This window comes from Molothrus ater, chromosome 3 (genome assembly GCF_012460135.2).
Source record: "Molothrus ater isolate BHLD 08-10-18 breed brown headed cowbird chromosome 3, BPBGC_Mater_1.1, whole genome shotgun sequence".
NCBI lineage: Eukaryota > Metazoa > Chordata > Aves > Passeriformes > Icteridae > Molothrus > Molothrus ater.
The window spans coordinates 2,194,551-2,216,071 of NC_050480.2; the positions used below are offsets into that span (position 1 = coordinate 2,194,551).

Below are 21,521 nucleotides of genomic sequence, written 5' to 3' on the forward strand. Positions count from 1 at the left end.
CAACTGCCACAGTGCTGTTGTCTCTGTGATGTGCACCCAGCACAGGACTTGTGAAACCTCATTTGTTTAAGGGCTTGTTATTCCATTGTTGTGATCCAAAGATTATTGAAACTGGGCTTTTCCCCTTTGTTACCCCTGTAATCTTACTGTCTTCAAAACTCTTGTCTTAGGTCTATCCCTCCATCCTTCTTAGGAGAAACATTAAGGGAAATACTAGAAATTTCCATCCTGGCTTTGGTTTTAAATCTGTTTTCTTGGCAGGGAGGGCTCCCAGTTCATTCAGGATGATCTCACTGAAGAGTGGATTTAGGCATCTTCAGTTGTTCATAGAATTTCTTGCAGTATTTTGGACTTTTCCTTCTTTAAAGACTGATAAAACCTTTCAGTTCAAAGAGTAGGTGCTTCACTTCCCAGCAAGTTAAAGATCATGTCTGGTGTTACCAGTGGAGCAGGAGCATCCTCAGAAGGTGGAATATAAAGAAATGCATGGTCATTCTGAGAGGAAAAAATTCAGCTTTAGTTTGCTTAAAATAGAATGTGAACATGGCAAGTTTGGTTTCAAGTTTCCCCTTCTCTTCCTGAGAAAAAGCTGGTTTCTATAACAACAGTGAGGAATAAAGAAGATAGACATCAAGGAGCCTCAAATTTGCCTTTCTAGTTAAGATCCATATGGAGAAGGAAAAATTTTATTACACAAATGAAGTCAGTCACTTAAAAAATCCCAGGCTGGGGAACACAAGGTCATCCTGAGAAAGTCCTTGTCAAGTTGCTGAATGCTCTTTGTCAGATGGAAGGAGGTGGAAGATCCTCCCAGCTGCTCTGTGAAGTACAGAGGAGTCAATGATTGCTTTGCAATTAGAGCTTGATGAGCTCTAGGCAGGGAGAGATGCTGAGCCCTTCCATCAGAAAGGGAGAATTAGGATGCTGTCATTCAGGGATTGCAGTTAAGGGAGGGAATTTGGCATTATTCTGCCAGGCTCATGACCTCCTTTAGGAGGTGAAATGTGCAGGGGAGCTTTGTTTCAACTGGCTGACCAGCCCAGGTAACCTGAGGTCACAGCACTGAGGTTTGCTCAAACAGGAGAATTAAATCTCTTTTCTTCCCTCCTTGGAGCTTCAGGGCTAAGAGTTGTTTTGGTGCCAGTGCCAAAATGAAGATTACAACCATTATTTGTTGTGCAACAGAAACTCTTGAGCGTCTGGTCTCTGAAGATGTGAGGATGCCAAATATTTCCTGAATTTTTGTCTGATGGTGTGGATTGAGAAGAATCCCTAATGAGCCTTTCATCTGTGACAAAATAATTGAGGATTTAAAGTTTCAGTCTTGAACCCCACATAGCTTTTATGGATTGTAAAATAAATCCAGACTATTTTTGGGGATTTTTTTTTCCCTCCTTACCTGAACATATACTTCAGCAGAGGTGCTGAATTATTTGTGGGACACACTGTGCTTTCAGAGAATGACATCTTTGGGGATGAACAGCGAAGCTGGATGCATTGCAGGGCTTTGTGTCCAACTTCTTGGATACCAAGGAAGATTGTCTAAGCTGGTTACCATCTTCCTGACTGGCAGATGAGAAGAACTTTGCCATTCTTCTGATTTCTTGGCAGCCATGTCAGAACAAGGCTCACGAAAGAGTCACTCAGCCCTGCCAAACTCGTCTGGTGCCTCCCTGTGTAAGAAATCCATCCCTACATCTGGTATGAAATTCAGAGAATAGAAAGCTTGGAAGAGAAAGAAAATGGCTTTTTCAGTCTGATTCACTTGACATTTGGAGAGCACAGAGAGCCCCTTGCAGCCCAAAGTGATGTTGCAGGAAGGCTGCTGCTCTATCCAAAGATTTAAAGATTTTCCTGAGGAATATTTAATCCATTTTCCTAAAGATCAGGCACAGTCTGGCTCATGCCTGTAAATGTACTGTCACCATGGTATTTTCTGAAAAATCCCTTTGCCAGGATTGCTTCTCCTGGGAAGAATCAGAAGTCTCAGAAAAGAATGAAAACAATAATTACCTGATTATTGTTTGGGAATGCGGTCTGGAGATCATTTACCAACAGCTGCATCTTTGATTGGTTCCATGTGAATTGTTTTTAATTAATGACCAATCCCCATCAGCTGTGTCAGACTCTGAGGAGTCAATCATGAGCTTTTATTATCATTCTTTTCTAGCCCTTAGATGTATCCTCTCTCTTTCTGTAGTATAGTTTTAGAATAGAATAGAATAGAATAGAATAGAATAGAATAGAATAGAATAGAATAGAATAGAATAGAATAGAATAGAATAGAATAGAATAGAATAGAATAGAATAGAATAGAGATATCAGCCTTCTGAGAACTTGGAGTCAGATTCTCCTCTCTCACCTCATCCTGGGCACCCTCACAACACCACAATGTACAGAGCATAACCAGTGACATTTTATTCCCGTGAACATGAAGCTTTTCATTGTGTTTGTATTTTTGCAAAGTGCCCTCTGACCTGACTGTTCTGCTGCCTGTGTGATTGCTGCTTTTCACAGCCTCCCATGCCCCTTACAAGTGGGATTACTGGCCCCACGATGACGTTCGTGCCGAGTGCAGGTTTGTGGGCTTAACCAACCTTGGAGCCACGTGTTACTTGGCCTCCACTATCCAGCAGCTCTACATGATCCCAGAGGCCAGGCAAGCAATTTTCACTGCAAAGGTGAGTGGGGGGCTTGGGCAGAAATTCACATTCAGAATCCCTGCAAATACTGAAAAAGTACAGATTGACTTCTGAGACTTGCATCTAGGTAGAGAATATTGCTTTTTGTGTAGTTGGATGCTTTTGCTCGTGTCTTTTCAGTGAGTTTTTTCTGAAATATTTAATGTGGTAGGTTCTTAAGGTGGCAGTGAAATCAAATGTTGTAAAAGTCATATTTCTGTTGCTTTCATGTAGCTTGGTTTGGGTTTATGGGAATATCTGTTGTTTCTTAACTGCTGATTTGTCATTTTGTTAAGAAATGTTTTTTTAATCAATGTTTATGAAGTCCCAGAGCATGTTATATCGTGCTGCCAGAAGTGCAGCAGGTCCTGTAAATGATCATTCTTTGGTTAACTTCCAGAAGTTCAATATTATCACTTCTATCTCTTTATTGTGAGAGAGAAAATATCATTGTGGTCCCTGACATCAGCAGGGCACATGGAGTGTGTGAAACACCCTAACTGGCAGTGACCTCATCATTTTCTGTTAGTGTTTATTGCTGGTACTTGTCATGTAACTTCTGGATTTGCCATTTATAAATGCAAATAAAAAACTAAACGAGGGAGTGCAATTAACATTTTATTTAAAATTCCATATTTATTACTGGTCTGTACAGGAAATGCATTGTGGGAAGGCTGCTCAGAGCCCTCACAACATCTGTGAATTAAAAAAAATATTCCAAAACCACTAATACTTTGTAATACTTCCCCAAAAGCTCCTACCTGCAATAAATTTTTAGCAAGTAGAGTTATTTTATTCTCAGGTTTAATGTTGACATGCCAAAAGAAAGTGTAAAATAAGTATAAAAATTCTAAATAGAAAATAATAGACTGTGTGTTCCTGTACACAATCATTTTTCTTAATGGTCCATAATAAAGTAATTGGGTTTTTATTTGGCTGTTACATCTATTTAATGTATGTTTTTGGAAATAATAAGATCAAGTCTTCTTTTATTAATTTCTGACAGTATTCAGAAGATATGAAACACAAGACCACTCTGCTGGAACTCCAGAAGATGTTTACATACCTAATGGTGGGTGTGAAAGAGGGTATTTTAGAAATTGTCCTATTTTAGAGGTTCTTTGTACATAGCTCAGGTGAATCCATTAATTACAGAGGTGTTGGGGAGGTGGTGATCAAAGAAAATTCATTACTTTTATTATTTGCATTTTCCTTGCTCCAATATTTAAAGATTAATCCATTGAAATACAGCAAAATTCTGAGATTCCAGGACCAAACAAAATTAAAGCAGTTTCCAGGTGTTCACTGCTGTTAAAACACTGAAACAATTCTGAAATAATGAAAAAAACCTGAGGAGAGTTGAGTGTCTTGACACTGGTTTTGTGTTAGAAATTCACAACCACTTTGAAAACAAGTGGGGAAAAGAATCTTGACTTGTAATGCCTCCCATGAATCATAGAAATTATTAAATTAGGTGTTGCTTAAGCAGAAAATAACATAGGAACAGAAAGTCCTAGCAAGACTTACCATTTAAATCTTGGAGAAAGCCTTTTTTCTAAAAAAGGCAATATTTGATTTTTTCTAAAAAAGGCAATATTTGATTTTTTCTAAAAAAGGCAATATTTTATTTTTCCTAAAAAAAGGCAATATTTTATTTTTCTATAAAAGGCAGTATTTTTTTTCTAGAAAAGGCAATATTTTAATTTTTTTCTAGAAAAGGCAATATTTTATTTTTCTAGAAAAGGCAATATTTTATTTTTCTAGAAAAGGCAATATTTTATTTTTTTCCTAGAAAAGGCAATATTTTATTTTCTAGAAAAGGCAATATTTTATTTTTTCTAGAAAAGGCAATATTTGATTTTTCTAGAAAAGGCAATATTTTATTTTTTATAGAGAAGGCAATATTTGATTTTTTTCTAGAGAAGGCAATATTTGATTTTTTTCTAGAGAAGGCAATATTTGATTTTTTTCTAGAGAAGGCAATATTTGATTTTTTTTTTCTAGAGAATGCAATATTTGTGTGTTTTTTTTTTTTTTCCTAGAAAAGGCAATATTTTTTTTTCTAGAAAAGGCAATATTTTATTTTTCTAGAAAAGGCAGTATTTAGAGGAGGTGCTGCCTTGCTGTGCATCCTTAAAAGAGAACAGAGTGAGTGAGTCCTGCATTCCCAGTGTGCAAGGCAGTGCAATGGGGATGGATTCTAAAGAATTGCTTTGGACTGCACATTCTTTGCTCTGGCTAAACACATCCTGTTGCAAACTGGATGAAAACATAGAGGAGTCTGAATGAGAATTGAGCACTTGGCAAGATTTAAGTCAGCAATGTCCAGAAATACATAAATACAAGCTGATGTTCTCACATTTTATTTTGTGTCTGAACAGATATGCAGAAGGTGCTCATGTCACATCTTCAGCCAGGATATTTTATTTTAATGATTCATTTAATGGAGTTTTCCTAAATATTTTAATACTTTTTTAGTAGTGATATTTTACTCACTGGTATCATGATAATGGTTATCAATTAGCTAAAAACTGCTTTGCATTTCAGCAGAAACGTTGAAACATTTAGGAAATGTTGTATGCAGAAGATTGTAAAATTGTATGTAAAAGATGTCTTTTTTAAAACAGATACACATATATAGGTGTGTGTGGTACATCTGTGTAACTTGAAAAGGAAAATATTTGGGTTGATTTGGTTTTGTTTGGTATTTTTTATCCAAAGGAAAGTGAATGTAAGGCCTACAACCCAAGGCCTTTCTGTAAAACCTACACCATGGATAAGCAGCCCTTGAACACTGGAGAGCAGAAGGACATGACTGAGTTCTTCACTGACCTAATAACAAAAATAGAGGAAATGTCTCCAGAACTGGTGAGTTATTAAGAGGGAACAAAAGGGAGCTTGAGAACTTAGGGATTTGCTCAAATTTCCTTGACAGAATTAATTTATTCTTTCTTTCACAGAAAAACACAGTGAAAAGTTTGTTTGGAGGTGTTATCACAAACAATGTCGTTTCTTTGGTAAGTGCTCCTTCTCTGAGCTGATCTTTTAAAGACAATATCTCCTAACTTGTCAAAAAAAGTGATCTCATTGCTTTTCTCTTGCCTTTGTTCAGGACTGTGAGCATGTGAGTCAGACAGCTGAGGAGTTCTACACAGTGAGGTGCCAGGTGGCAGACATGAAGAATATTTATGTGAGTAATGCCAGCCTGAGATCAGTCTCAGATCTCAGCTGCAAAGGGCACAAAACACTGGCACACACTTGAAGATGGCAATGCTTTTTGTCTGCACTCCACTTTTGGGCTGTTTTGAGGTTAATATTATGAGGTAATTTCGTTTCAGCTTTTCACTGCTGTGTTCCATCAGCTGGAGCCAGCAAGAGTCATTGGCTGCTGGTTTACAGTCAATAATCTCTATTTACTTGTTTTAAACATGATGTGGTCATTTTATATGAGAACTGTAAATGTCAAAAGATTTAACATTTACAAGTACTACTGTTAATGAAATGAATTTAAAGCCTACACCAGCATAATTCTGCATTTTCAAGCTTTTTAAACAACCATTATTCCCACAATGAAATTTGAATTTTAACGGATTTGAATTCTTGGAGACAGCTTGGAATATTGAGTACCATTTTTAAGTAGGTTCCTTAATTCTGTATATGGGTTAGAAACTGTTTTTCCTGTCAAGCTCTTCTCTTAGTTCAGGTGTGTGCTCTTCTGTAAAAAATTTTGGGGCTTTCTTTTTGTAACTTATGGAAATGCTAATTAAACTCAGAGATTGAAAGGGAGGGGTTTGGAAAGCAGGCACGGGGTGTAAATATCCAAGATAACCTCCTTTTTTTTCCATGTAGGAATCTCTTGATGAAGTAACTATTAAGGACACCTTGGAGGGTGACAACATGTACACGTGTTCTCACTGTGGGAAGAAAGTGCGGGCTGAGAAAAGGTGTGGCCAGAGAGAAAGAAATATTCCTAATGGTTCTTTTTAGTAAATCCCTGGAATTCCACTGGGAGTAACAGTAATCCCTCAGATGGAACAGGACTCTGCTCTTTCATTCACTTTATATCATGTTAGGCCTGTAAGGATCCCTGTGCAAACCAGAAATTAAAAGGAAATCAAATTTCCAAAGCCGAGAATCCAAAGTATCTTAGCAAAAGACACAGGAAAATGTTCATGACCTTTTTTAATTAAAAAACCCCATTAATTGGTACCTTTGGGAACATTAGTCCTGGGTTTAAAATACTAAATACTTTCAGAGGTTGGTTGGTTACTCATTATACAGGATAATTGTTTAGGTTTCATGTCACCTTGAATTTCTTAATTAAAATTTGTAGTTTTAAAAATGTTTCCATGTTTTGCAAAGTCTGCTTATAAAGAGAAAGTAAATTAAAATTTTATGTTGTCTTAGTATTGCAGCTAAGAAATTCCTTTGTTAGAGTTGGAAAACCTGGTTGTTTTAAGTGACATGGGTGAGAGAGTAACTTACTTGAAAACCATGATTGCAAATGTTATGAGATTTTATGCAGGAAATGTTCTGCCTCTGTCTTTTGGAAGATGGTAACTCCCTGCAGTGAGGGGATTTGCATTGTTGAATTCATTCATGGCTTATTTTATGATACTATTTTGGAAAGCTGGTTCCTGCCATATGAGTGAATTTGCTGTTTCTTCCAAGGTACAATGACAGCATAAACAGAATTGTTCAATGGGCTAAATTTGACCTTCCTGCTGCCACTCAGTCTGCCCTGCTCTGGGGCACTGAATTTTATATTTATGTCTTAGCAACAGATCTCCTATGTTACACTTGAAATAAATGCTTCAAATCTCTGTGGAAATCCAATTCACCCTCCTAAGCTTTTGTAACTCATGTTTGTTTGTGATCCTCCAGGGCATGTTTTAAGAAACTACCTCGTATCTTAAGCTTCAACACCATGAGATACACGTTTAATATGGTGACCATGATGAAGGAGAAAGTCAACACCCACTTTTCATTCCCTTTACGTTTGGATATGACACCCTACACTGAGGATTTCCTCATGGGAAAGAACGACAGGAAAGAAGGTTTGCTCATGAAATGGATTCAGCAAGCTTTGGCTCTCTGTCTGTGTTACACACTCTGTATTTATTTGTGTGTTCACTGCCTGTATACAGAACAGAAGCAAGTAAAATCAAACAGAACTTCAATCAGCCTATATTCCCAAAGTCACACACTGTATTTCACATAAGAAAAATGGCCAATTTTTGGTTTCAAATATTTTTTAATTTGAATTAATCTTATATTTTCTTCATAAAGTAAGAGAGGAATTGCAAATAATTGCATCCAGTTTGTTGCTAATGTTGAAGTTTGGGTGTTAGGAAATAACTGATTGAATATGGTATTGAATTCTTTCAGGTTTTAAGGAAGATGGTGGTGTTTTAGTTTACCACATTGTTTTTTTTATCTTTTTATTTTCTTCCCTAGTAAAGAACTGTTATTCCTGCTCCCATATCTCTTGCCTGAGAGCCCTCTTAATTTAAAATTTATAGCAATTTGGAGGGAGGGGGTTACATTTTCCATTTCAGGGGAGGCTCCTGCCTTCCTTAGCAAACACATCTTTCAAACCCAAGACAGGAAATAACTGATTAAATATGGTGTTGAATTCTTTCAGGTTTTAAGGAAGATGGTGGATATCTGAAGGAAACTGAGAGTTATGAGTATGACCTGATTGGTGTGACAGTTCACACAGGAACAGCAGATGGGGGCCATTACTACAGTTTTATCAGGGACATTGTCAATCCTCATGCTTACAAAAACAACAAGTGGTGAGCTGTGCCATTTCTGTTTCCATGTTTTTAATAACTAAAGCTTGTTGGCTTTGTTGGGTGCAGTTATACAGGGGATGCATCCTGTAGGCTCCTCTGGAAAGCACAGGATGTTGGAATTTGATAGTTGTAAGGATATTGATTTATTGGCCTGCAGATCAGGAGCCAGGAGGGTTTTGTGGTCCCTCAAACACAGGGGTGGCAGGGAATGCTGTGCTGGCCTCAGCACAGCAAGGAATTGCTTCCTGATGGGACTAGATTGGAATTATTGCAGCACAGAAGATTTCCTAGATTGTCCTTCCTGAAATCTGCTTGGTGCCTTGGCTGAGGATCCAGCTACATTTCTGGCTGGAGAATTTGGGGAAGGGGAGGGACATGGGCATGGGAAGGGAGGAGGGAGACAGAAGAAAGCAGGGAACACTCTGCCTGCTGTGTTTGGATGTGGTATCTCCATTTCTCACTGGAGCCCCGGCATGGGAGACAAGGTTTCCTCTCTCCCTGTTCTCCAGAGCATTTCTGGGGCAGAAGCAGCTCCTGACCTAATCCCTGCTCCAGGGGATCCCAGCAGTGCCTCCTTGTTTGGTGTTATTGGAAGGAAGCCACTTTGGGACCAGGTTTTCATTTGCTGGGATCTAAACAAGACATGAGAAGTGAATAGGAATATTTCAATCTGAGGAATCCTTGCAAGTGCTCACGAGGCTTTATTTGCCCCTGGAGATGAGCAGCAGATCTTTGAAAGCCTCTTCCTGCCTTGCAGGTACCTTTTCAATGATGCTGAAGTTAAACCCTTCGACTCTGCCCAGCTTGCTTCTGAATGCTTTGGTGGAGAAATGACTGTAAGTTGGCACCTGAATTTTTGTCATGTTCAACTCTCCCAGTGTCTGGTACAACCTCTTACAGCCCAGCTCTTTGTATGAGCCTTTAAAGGAAGCTGTCAGAAGTACAGTGCAGGTATTTCTAATGAAGCAAAGTTAATTAGTGAAGTGTCTCTCCAAAGAAGAGGTATTTCTGTACTAAATCTGGTTTTTATTATACCATTTATTCAGCCAAAAAAAAAAAAAAGAGGAGTCTGAAGCTGATTTAGGAATCAGTTTTTTATCATACCATTATCATACCATTTATTATACCAGGTATAAGAAAGCTAATTTAGGAATCCTCGCTTGGGGTGGCTGCTTAGCTCAGACCATTGATGAAAAAATAATTACTTCAAGCTTAGGTGTATTCTAGGAAAAAAAGGGGCATTTTGATCTTTGTCTATGTATTATAACTTGTATTATGCCTTGTGTTATGACTGCCTGTGACATCAGTTGGAATATTTTTACACATTATTAATACAAACAATACTGAAATGTTCAAAGGTTGTGCCTGAATTGATCATTATTTACAGCTGTGTACAGGATACAAAGCACATTATGGATAACACAGTATCTTACTAAAACAGTTCTGGGCATAAGACAACTTCTCTTGTCTGGGAAAGACAATATGCTGAAATAAAACCAAAAAATTCCTTTGTTTGGCACATGATAAAATACCTTTAGATGCCTCTAAAGAAGAGGTGTCAGTGAGATGGATGAGCCAGGAAATTGCTTGGGATGGAGGCAGAATATTGCACAGTAGCTTTGAAAATTCAGAATAGGCCAGAGAAGAAAAAAAGAAACACGATTGCTTTGAGCAAGAACCAAATTGTCAGCAACCCTCATAAATATAATGAAATAAATGTGCAAGTGAACTATCACAAACTGTTAGAAACTAAAGCATTAAAAACTTGCAATTAATGGTTTTGCTTTCTTCTTGACAGACAAAAACTTATGATTCTGTTACTGATAAGTTTATGGACTTCTCCTTTGAAAAGGTATTTCTCTTCCAAACCCTTGCTTTGCTGTATGATTCTATTTCTGATTTCATGATTTCTCTCTCAAAGCAAAAATGATACAGATGTTTTTTTCTCCAAGACACACAGTGCTTACATGCTGTTTTATAAACGGATGGAGCCAGAGGAGGAAAATGGCAAAGACTACAAATTTGATGTTTCATCAGAATTGCTGGAGGTACAAGTTGATTTGTTTTAACACCAATTTTAAAACACTCTAGGAGGCCCTAAACACATCAGAAATCTGAATAAACATAGGAAAGCAAAAATAATTTCAAGCACTAAGGTGGCAGTCCTTTCATTTTGGTGTCTTCCTTAGGAGATGCTCATGGGATAGGAAGGGAATTAGGATTTACATTTTATGTGAATTTTGGATGTTTTCTTATTCTGTCCTGTATATGGGATAAATCCCTTTTTGCCACTTGGAAAATTTCATGTCCCTGCTCCCTCTGGCCAGAAGTGTTGCTTCAGCATCTGCCACATTTTAGGTTCTTCATTGGAAATGTCTCTCCATTCCTAGCCAGCAAATCAGATCATGCTTTTATCCTTCTTGGTCTTAAAAATATGAATAGATTTTTATCAGAGTTAAATGTTTAAACTGTATTGCTGTGAAAATCACTATGAATTGATGTGATCAAGACCATCACTTTAGAGAGAGGAACAGGGGACATGCAGAAATCCTGTTCTGGTTTAATAATGGAGATTCAAATCTTACTCTATAGGAATTTATCAGAAGTTCTCAGAGCTCATCAAGCTTTGGGTTAGACTTCAGCTGTGCTTCTTTTTAAACTTCTTCTTCTCAAAATTTTAGCCCAAAACTCTGAAGAATTAAGTTGTAAAAGTGAGGCCACAGAAAGAGGAGAAGGTTTGAAGCTCTGTTCTGCAGTCCCATGGCAGGCACGACCAATGCTCACTGTAGTATGAATAAAACACTTTGAGCCAATTCTTTCAACTAAAGAAAGTGCTCTCACAAAGATTTTTTGTGTACTGAAAAATTTTGTGGCTTTTAGCCTTGGAATCATTTAAATATTTTTAAAATCATGCTTAAGTAGTGAAGTAAACTGCTTTCTTGTGTCTGATGGTAGCATTTTTTCTTCAGTGGATATGGCATGATAATATGCAGTTCCTTCAAGACAAGAACATTTTTGAACATACATATTTTGGGTAAGTTTTTCTTTTAAAATGTAATATTAATGCTTCTTTTCTTCTTGCAGATTATCATTGTTTATTTTAATTAACAAATAAAATTACTGACTCTAGGTTTATGTGGCAGTTGTGTAGTAGCATCCCAAGTACACTACCAGATCCAAAAGCGGTTTCTCTGATGACAGCAAAGGTAAGAATTTCCAAAGAATCTCATCCTCTCTTAACTGTTTCCTTGTTGACAGTTTAATTCATGCATTCTAAATTAATGGTTCCATTTTTTTTTCCAGTTAAGCACTTCCTTTGTACTAGAGACATTTATTCATTCAAAGGAAAAGGTATTCCATTTACTTGTAAATTCTCATTAAGTAGCTGCATGAATCTAGTGAAAAGCAGATCTGTACTTTCCATTTTAAAAGTGGGACTTTGAGCTGTAAAATTACTATATATGATGCAAAATTAATGTTTAAAGTGTCATTTACTCATTTATAGTGAGCACAATGGAATATAATGTGTATGTAAAAGTGTATGGACTGGTATTATCTGTAGGTGCAATGTATTATTAATTCATAAAATGGTTATTGTTTATAATTCTTAAGATTTGGTGCTTTACTGAACCATTTAGAAATGTGTAAAGATTATGCTGAAATTCACTATTTGAAGTTACAGTTTTTCCTGTATTTCTTTTTACAGCCTACAATGCTTCAGTGGATTGAACTGTTAACAAAACAGTTTAATAACAGTCAGGCAGCTTGTGAAGTAAGTGACTTAGGAACTCAGCAAAGTACAAACCAACTTTCTATATATTGTTTAACTTTCCTGGAGGTTCGTATCCCTGGAATATTTTGGACTATGAACTGCTGTATTTGGTATATTTGTGCTCTGTGAGATGAAATTCATCCTCTCTGATTATTGCAGATCCTGGGGAATGACTTAACTTTTATTTGCAGAAACCTCTCTTGAGACCACAAGCCAAAATAATTTTGTCACTGGAATAAGAGAGAGCCAGTGTCACAAACTCTTTATTTGATTAATTTTGACGTAGTGACTTGTGTAGTGAAGACCTGCTTAAATTAACTCACACAAGAGACATGGAAGGACAAAGAATTTGCTGTGGTCTTGTTGAAAGCAATTTTGAGATATTGAAGAAAAGTTTTGAGTGTTTCTGTGATAATTTAAATGTACAAGGAGCCTAGCACAGACTGTGTCCTGCCTTAGACTGTATTCAGTACAAAGGAGTTAAATCCATGATGCTTTTATAAATTGATTCAAATTGGATAAATTATGTGACATTCAGTATTTGGGTGTACATTTGTCTCAGTGGGGTGTAGTCCTGAGATGTTTGAGTGAAGACATTTAATGTAGTAAAGAATACTCAAGTACAATTAAAAGTAAGAACGTTGACTCTTCATTTTAAACTGTCTTTCCTTGTGACTCAAACAAAATTCTGGGAGTGAGAAGACTGAGCTGTGTTATTTGCTGAGTCTGACTTGGAATGAGTCATTCTCTGTTAGTTTTATACTTTTTGGGTCTCTGGAGGCCGTGAGGCTTTTCCACATGTTAAAATGCAAAAGAGATCTAACTTGGGAAGCTCTGTTTAATCCTATCACTCTTGTGAAAGTTTCTTCAGGTTATACTTTTTTGTAAGCATAGTTTTTATGCTGTTGACATCACTTTGCAGGATAAGTGTGTTCTTCCAGGTAATTTTCTAATGGCATGCAGAGCACAGGGATAAGAAGATACCAGATATAAATTCATATTGCTGTTTACTGCCATTGATCTTTATTTCTTTATTCCTTCATGCACAGAAGACATTTTAGATTTCCCTTGGATTAAAACTTGCCTATTCCTTAATAATAGTAACATCGATTTCTCTTCAGACTTTAATATCATGCAAAAGAGAAGATTGGACTAGAGCAAGTGTGGAACAAAACTAACACAGTATGTATCTTCTGCAGTGGTTTTTGGATCGTATGGCTGATGATGATTGGTGGCCAATGCAGATTCTAATAAAGTGTCCCAATCAGATTGTGAGGCAGGTAAGAAAAAAGTTCCTTTCCAAGTCAGGTGACTGCTTGAGCTGTGAGCAGAAACAGCCTGGTCTGGTGGCTGATTCTGCCCGTTTCAGTGAATACCTGCATTGGCTGGAGGTGTTTGGCCATGGGAGTGGTACTGTTTGAAACAACCCCAGCACAGCTGTACAGGCAGCAGCACTAAAGCACAGTAGATGCAATTTAAGGTTTCTGCCACTCCCTCTTGATCTCTACAAATCTGAACGCTTCACATTAGAAAAATGGTTTTTTTCTGAATTAATTCAACAGTAGTTCATCAAGCTCTGCTGTCAGAAAACAAAAAAAAAAGAAATCAAGCTGTTTACATTCAGTACTCCTCAAAGCTCCAGTTTGACACTTGTGTAGTAAATTTTTGTGGGTAGAGGTAATTTTACAGTATTATACCACAAAACTTTGTTAATACCCTTTTCTGGGAATACTTTAAAAAACCCCCTATATTAGTAGCATTTGGACTTTCACAAATCCAGCTGTTAATAATGTCACTTACAAGTGTTCTTTCTTTGCAAGTTGTTCAGGTATAAACTTTAACAGTTACTCTATGTCACCTGAATTCTTCAATTGGATTTCTGGCTATTAAAGTGACATTTCCATGCAGACCCACACAGAGTTTTTGGATGCAATGCATCGGTAAAAGAATATATTTCATGGGAAAACTCTGTGCAAGGTAGGCAAAGTCTTCTCATGAATGCTTTGCAAATAAAAATTACTGGAAGGAATTTCCTTCAAATTTTCACATGAATTCTATGAGCCAGCAGCAAAATTAAAAAGCATCTTGCCAAAAATATCAAAATGTTTTAGGCAGTAGAGGTAGAAGGAAAAAAGCAGAGTCATGTTTGAGTGCACACCAATATTAAAGGCTGGGTTTAGGGTTCCTCCATGAGATCTGTTCATAAAAACCAGGTTTGGCTGTACTGTTAAAATTCAATCTCAGCTTTGTCTTTCAAACTTTGAACCTGTGAGGAGCTGGCAGTAGGACTTGGAGACAGAATATTCTTTGCTTAGGAGTGACACATTGTCCTTTTTGTGGAGGACTGAGGGTGTGCAGCTCATTCCCTTCTCTGCTTGCAGATGTTCCAGCGCTTGTGTATCCACGTGATCCAGAGGCTGAGGCCAGTGCATGCTCACCTGTATCTGCAGCCAGGAATGGAAGACTGGTAAAATAAACCCCCTGCCACCTTCTGGTCATTGCTGCAGCTGCTTTTATTGATCAGTCACTCAAAGCAGTCATGGAAAGCTGGAATAATGCTAATTGTTCTTCTTTATTCTGCCCAAACTGCTCGGATTTATTTAAAAATACCAGTAAGGTTGCAAAGGGCAGTGTCACATGGTTTGAAACATTTGCTCCCTTATGGTCTTTGTTTTTCCTATCACTTGGACAGTGCAAGTGTAAATCTCAGTGCTCAGACTTGAGAATCCTTCTATGAATTGGATCTGGAGGCACAAAGGTGGAAGTTTTTATTTGTACATCCTGTAAGAGAGTTTGGAGATCAGAGTTTAATCCTATAACTAAATTGCAGGTTTTGTCAAAAAGGAGGAAGGGCCCTCTTGGATTCTCCTTTGCTCTGCTTATCATCAAGAAAACTGTCACTTTATCTCCAATTACAAGATACTTAAACTCTTTTTGATACATGATGAGAAGAAAAAAGTGGTTTTTCTTTCACCTCTTGTGTTAAAGTTGTGATTGTGCCAATAAATTTTCCCCAGAGCGAAAATGGCAGAGTTAGTAATAACTATGCTGCCATATCAAAATTCAGGACGTGAAGGTACAATTTTCATGGCAAAAAGCAGAATTGAATTTGCTTTGGAAGCCTTACTTGTGTCTGTGACTTGGCTTTGTTCAGTGACAAGGTCCAACCCTGAGCAGATGTCTGAGGCTGAAACTCTCATTAAGTAGCTGTATGAATCTAGTGAAAAGCAGATCTGTACTTTCCATTTTAGAGGTGGGATTTTGAGCTGGAAAATGACCATATGTGCTGCAGGGTTAATGCTGAGAGTGTCTGAGGCTGAAGGTGGATGGTGCTGTTGTGTTCAGGAGGGTGCCCTGCCTTGGTTCCATAGCTACAATTGCATTCCCAGTAAATTCAAGCAAATCAAGAGGATGATTTTAAGTAGGAGATCCCCAGTACTGTTGCTCTGAGAGTTCTTTTCCTGAGCAGCATCTTGATTCACAGCACCAATTGGATCAACTCTTCAGCATTTCAAGTGCCTGACGCTCCCTCGGGTTGGGCTGTTTGTCACCCAGGCTGTGGCCAAGGGCAGTGAGGGGTCTGAGAGCAGGAATCGCGGTGAATGCTCTGTTGGCACTGGCTCAGGGTGGCTCTGTGCCGTGTGCTGTGTGTGCCATGGGCACGCTGGCTGTCGTTGCTGCAGCTCTGATGACATGGACGGGCCCGTGGAGGACATGGGCAGCCGCTCGTGCGTGACGCGCTTCGTGAAGACGCTGCTGTCCATCATGGAGCACGGCGTCAAGCCCCACAGCAAGCACCTCACCGAGTACTTCGCCTTCCTCTACGAGTTTGCCAAAATGGGAGAGGAGGAGGTGGGTGCAGCCCTGGCTTTGGGCAGGTGCTGCTGGCTCTGCACAAATGGATTTTCAAATAATCCCATCATCCCTGCGTTTTTCAGAGCCAGTTCTTGCTCTCTCTGCAAGCCATATCCACAATGGTCCACTTCTACATGGGAACCAAAGGGCCTGAGAATGTAAGTTGGAGTATTTTATATAACGAGAGCTAATCTTGCCTCTTTTACATCCCTCATCATTACTGCTGTGTATTGAAGCATCTTTCAGCTGTTACATTAAAATTGCTTCACTTCCACAATTGTTTTCAATGTTTAAGTGAATAGAATAGTTAAAAAAATATGTTGACTATTATTATTTAGTATAGAAATAGGCACTGAGTAAAAGCAATTAAAGTTGCCCTTAACTTGATACTAATGGTAATGCTATTAACAGGTGATTACTTACTCCTGTTGTACAGCTTAGGTTCTTAAATTTACCTGCTCTTTTTGTGGAATAGACCATATCTTCAGCCAGCCTACCTCTTGCATTTGTAAATACAATTTTGCTTGTGCAAAGTGCATGTTTCAATGTGAGGGTCAGTTGATTAGGTACTTACCTGCTTTGGTTCATGCAAGTTGATGGAGTTGTTTGCTATAAAGGGCAGGGTAATGCAAAGGCCTTTGAAGTGAAGGCACAGAATGTCCACACTGAGGTTCTCTGGTTTTTCCTTAGCCCCAGGTGGAAGTGCTTTCTGAGGAAGAAGGGGAGGAAGAGGAGGAAGAGGAAGATATCCTTTCTTTAGCAGAAGAGAAATACAGGCCTGCTGCCCTTGAAAAGATGATTGCCCTGATTGCTCTTCTGGTGGAACAGTCTCGCTCAGAAAGGCAAGAGCTTCTGAAAAAACAAAATCACTTTGGAATTTACAGTTCAGAAGGGAGTCAGAGATATTGTGGGTTTGTCTGAGGGTTTTGTTGTGGGCTTTTTTAGCAGCATAAATAAGCTTGTGTATGAGCCCATGATATTTTTAATAACTTAAAAAGAGACTGTCATTGTCCCACACCCAAATGAAAGACCTGGGTTAAATACTTGAACACATGCAATTGGCCACATTTGGTTTTCTTTTGTTATCTCAGTCAAGTACAGCTTTTTTTTTATTGTTCAGTTTGCATCAACATCTTTATTGTCTCTTGTATATTGTGATACTGAAGGGTATGAGCTAACTCTTAGTCCTGAGTGTCTCCCTAACCATAATAATGGCTGAAATAAAATGATAATTTTCTTTTGTGTTTTAGGCATTTGACCTTGTCACAAAACGACATGACAGCACTGACAGGAGGAAAGGTAAATCAAGTTAAAAATGGCTGCTCTAGCCTGCCAAGCCCTCTGTGCTGTGTAGCTGTGGGCAGTGAGCTGGATCTGCTTGTTTCTTGCAGGGTTTCCCTTTTTTATTCCAACATATCCGTGATGGGATCAACATCAGGCAAACCTGCAACCTCATTTTCAGTCTGTGCCGCTACAACAATCGCCTGGCAGAGCACGTGAGTAGCTCTGGAGCTGCTCTTTGAGACCTCCTCTGAGCAGTCTCATGGGGTAATTGGTGTTATTTTAACTGAATAAACACAAGTCTAATGAGTTTTGTGTGTTTTCTGTTCAAGATTGTGTCCATGCTGTTCACATCTATAGCAAAGCTGACTCCTGAGGTATGTAAACACACCACCTGTCCAGTAAATAATCTGTGGTCATATTTTCCTGCTTTACATCACAGAAATAATCCTTTGCTCATCAAAAATCTTGCATGGAAGATGGAAGTTTTTGTGCCATTGAATGAAGTCTAACTGCACTGTTTGTGGAATTTTGTAAAACAGAAATTTGCTGTGCCACTTGGGATGAAAGTTTTATTCAAATCAAGTAACATTTCTAGATTCTCCACCCATAGGAATTTCTTTTAAAAAGTTGGTAACATTAAAGTATTGTGTGCAAGAATAACTGGAGATAATTACTTATTATCAGACTCTTCAAGATTTGGGGCACTGTTTTGCAGTTCTGTGCTGGCAAACACATTTCTCATTCAGAGTAAATTCCTGCTCTGGTAATAACAGAAATACTGAGAGTTCCAAATGGATTCCAGATGCAAAATGTATAATTATACTTGTAACCACTTTGTTGAAACGTTGTTAAAAGCTGGATGAGTCTTGGCAGTGTAAAACCTCAAAATGAGATGCTTTTGGATAAACTTCCCAGGATCCGTATTCCATGTTATGTAAATACATTAAAATGATAACTTATCCGAGCTAGTGATAGAAACCATGATAAATGGGTGAATTCTTCAGCAATGAAGGGCTTGATGCTTTCCTTTTTCCAGAATAATGTCTCTATTTCCTATAAATAAATACATATATGTATATTTCCTGTAACTTCTCCTAGACTGATCCTGTCTCATATGATCCTGTTGCTTTGCACTGACTGTAACCAGAGGCTTAATTTATAGCTATATATGGATTATGTACAGATTAAATAGTAAGGGATTAAAGTATTATAAATGTTCATGTCTGAAGTTCGTAGACAGACACTGAGATTTTTTTTAAAATACTCTTAAAAAAAAAGGTGGATGAAATTAAATAGATGAAATTGAATATTTTTCCCCCTTTCTGCATTACAGGCAGCCAATCCTTTTTTCAAATTGCTCACCATGCTCATGGAATTTGCTGGTGGACCTCCAGGAATGCCACCTTTTGCTTCTTACATTCTGCAGAGGATATGGGAGGTACAATATGTAAAATAGAACAGAAGCTAAATTTTCTTTCTCTTGTTGGTTCTTTTATGTCTCTTTTGCTTTTTGTTGTCATCCTTCCTTCATCAGTCCATGATTTTTTAATTTTCATTCCTCTTCTGAATAAACAGCAACAGCCAATAGACATTAAAAAGTTCTATTGTAACTTAATGGCTCTTCCTGTTTAAGTTCAAATTTTAGTTTATTGAGAAATTAATTGATTCATAATAAGGGCCTAGAATGCTTTTTCTAGACAAATTCCACATTGTTTTCTGTTATCCTTTTGCAAGGCCTGTAAAATGTTTCAACACCCATCATTTGGTTGTGGCTTTTTCTGACCTTTTATGTACAGATTGCTTGAATATTCATCTGATATTTTTGGTTCTCTGTGAAATGTCCATTAACACTTTTAATGCATAAAATAGTGCCAGACTGAGTCTGCTGGATAATTGCTGTGTGCAGGACCAACCTGGCTTGTGTTTCCAAATGAGAGAGAGACTTTTGAACCAAATGGGCACAGGGATGAATTCCTTTATCTGAGTCACAGATGAGCCATTAAAGGTTTCTGTTCACCTGCTGCTCTCTGAGCTCCTGGTACAGTTCAGTGTCTTCATTCCTGGCTGAGAACAGCATGGCCAGCCTGGAGGCTGCTGAGCACCAGCTCATTCTCTTTAATTCCCTTTAAAAATGGGGCTGGAGCACTCTGGGAGGGACATGGATTTGCTGTGCCAAAGGGTTTCCTGTGGTCGGGAGAGGCTGTAGGATCACAAGTGATGTGATGGATGAGTTCACACAGCACATCTCAAGGGGCACAGTGACACCCAGCTGGTGACACAGGTCCAGGGATATAGATAGTGCAGGCAGGGATGTGAGAGCCAGCAGTGAATGCACAGACTTGGGGCGTAGGTTCCACTTTCACAGCCTCTCCAGCTTCTGGAAGTCATTAAAAGTGATTGAGCTCTGCAGACACTGAGGAATGATTGTATCTTTCTTGGACATTCCCTCCAGCCATTACCCAGGAAACCTGACAGAGCAATTTGTCATTTCTAAATAAAGGGAGGAGATTGTTCTTAAGGTGTTTATTTTTAAAACGAGATGAAAATTTTATAAGGAGAATTATGGTCGTGTCAGCTGCTCATGTTCTTCAGGTGGAGTAGGGGAACTGGGAACAGCTTCAGCAACCCAATTACTAACTCTGGTTCCTTAGAGTAAAACTTCTTCTTGTCTGGGCACCTGGGCCTTGAGGTAGAAAGAAAGTAGTTTTTAAAAACTAAATAAAAGAACAAATGACATTTATTGGCCTCATGTCAACAGATTTCCAGCTACACAGAGCCAGAAAAGCTCAGGAAGCTTTGTTTTCTCCTTATTCTCTCAAGGTTTGCACAACAGCATTCATTGCCTTTGGAAAGAACTGGATGGATTTATTCCTTGAAATTGTATATTCAGTAAAAAGGCAGTAGTTACCCTCAGCATGAAGCTGTGCGATCATCTTTGCATAGCATTTATTTTCTTTTCATGTAACTTATATATATACTGATTCAGTGTTAAGGCTTTGTGTTAGATATTTTTAAAAAACACTTGCCTGTAAAGACAAGGTTGTTGCATCTTGGTGCTTAGTATTTCAACTCCTAAATATCTCATAATATGCAGAAAGAATAAGCAGAGTAATTTTCTGGGCTTAGAAAACTCTGAACAAGGTTCAGAAGCACAAACCAGTGAAATTTAATAAGGTTTTCTTTGTGTGCAGAGCAGCTCAGTCTTGCAGGAGCTTTGATAGCCCTAAGTGATTTTAAAAAGAAGCGTTGAGGGTGATTTTAGGGGTGTCTAATACAATCAGTGCATAGTAGGAAGATGAATGTACTCCTTTTGATCCCCCCTCTGCTGCAGGTGATTGAGTACAACCCCTCGCAGTGCCTGGACTGGCTGGCTGTGCAAACCCCTCGCAACAAGCTGGCTCACAGCTGGGTCCTGCAGAACATGGAGAACTGGGTCGAGCGTTTCCTCCTGGCACACAACTACCCTCGAGTGAGAACTTGTAAGTGGATTTTAATTGGAGAAAATTTGTCACCTCTTGCAGTGAGTTGCATGCTCCTGTGTTTGTCTTTTCTTCCTTTTCTAGTTTCTTTTAGAATTGCTGGGTTTTAAAATCTCGGGATAATTGTGGTGTCTCATGCAGAGGTGTTACAGTTTTGATGAAAAAACTGTTTTCCTTTGAATGATACATTGGTAGGTTCTTTATTCTAAGAGGTTAATCTGCAAGGTCCAGGAAAAGCTAAAGAAGGAAAAGGGGTAATTCCAGAGGTTTTCCATTCTGTCCATCACGTGGCTGTACAATAGGTGGGAGGAGTACATGTTGTTCTTCCACAGGAATCTCCAGCTGAGTCCTTTGAACTTGTGGATCAAGGAGAAGCTGTCTATGCTTTCTCCCAGATTCCAGGGTATCCTGGTTCTCTGGTTTGTCCTGCTGGGAATCACACTGTCACATTGCCAGAGAACATTTTCAGCCTTCCCCTGTGTCCATTTTTTTAACAAAGGAGGCTGCACAGTACAGGCCGCTGACGTTTAACACGTTTCTGTGGCTGAGGGAGATGAGAAAACTGGAGGTACAGCTTTGCACCAAGCTCCAGTTGTAAACATCTCTGAGGAGGTGATGGCCTCTTGGTTGAGCCATGGACAGCTTCACTCAT

At 38.5% G+C, this 21,521-nt stretch overlaps 1 protein-coding gene across 7 annotated transcripts in view; it reads left to right on the forward strand.

The window, feature by feature from the left end:
* Nucleotides 1-21,521, forward strand: part of USP34 (ubiquitin specific peptidase 34) — a 119,027-nt gene that overhangs the window by 82,733 nt on the left and 14,773 nt on the right. For 5 of the 7 annotated variants that reach the window (XM_036379635.2, XM_036379628.2, XM_036379632.2 and 2 more), the window contains exons 43-67: nt 2,518-2,681; nt 3,688-3,753; nt 5,403-5,549; nt 5,642-5,698; nt 5,794-5,871; nt 6,531-6,625; nt 7,566-7,738; nt 8,326-8,479; nt 9,237-9,315; nt 10,278-10,331; nt 10,432-10,527; nt 11,449-11,513; nt 11,610-11,685; nt 11,783-11,830; nt 12,186-12,317; nt 13,451-13,531; nt 14,633-14,718; nt 15,935-16,103; nt 16,190-16,264; nt 16,797-16,948; nt 17,357-17,405; nt 17,498-17,602; nt 17,720-17,764; nt 18,724-18,828; nt 20,722-20,869. In XM_036379635.2, the coding sequence (XP_036235528.1) occupies nt 2,518-2,681; nt 3,688-3,753; nt 5,403-5,549; nt 5,642-5,698; nt 5,794-5,871; nt 6,531-6,625; nt 7,566-7,738; nt 8,326-8,479; nt 9,237-9,315; nt 10,278-10,331; nt 10,432-10,527; nt 11,449-11,513; nt 11,610-11,685; nt 11,783-11,830; nt 12,186-12,317; nt 13,451-13,531; nt 14,633-14,718; nt 15,935-16,103; nt 16,190-16,264; nt 16,797-16,948; nt 17,357-17,405; nt 17,498-17,602; nt 17,720-17,764; nt 18,724-18,828; nt 20,722-20,869 (2,499 nt within the window). The remainder of the gene's footprint in view (nt 1-2,517; nt 2,682-3,687; nt 3,754-5,402; nt 5,550-5,641; nt 5,699-5,793; nt 5,872-6,530; nt 6,626-7,565; nt 7,739-8,325; nt 8,480-9,236; nt 9,316-10,277; nt 10,332-10,431; nt 10,528-11,448; nt 11,514-11,609; nt 11,686-11,782; nt 11,831-12,185; nt 12,318-13,450; nt 13,532-14,632; nt 14,719-15,934; nt 16,104-16,189; nt 16,265-16,796; nt 16,949-17,356; nt 17,406-17,497; nt 17,603-17,719; nt 17,765-18,723; nt 18,829-20,721; nt 20,870-21,521) is intronic. The other 2 variants (XM_036379634.2, XM_036379631.2) reach the window with 1 other exon arrangement.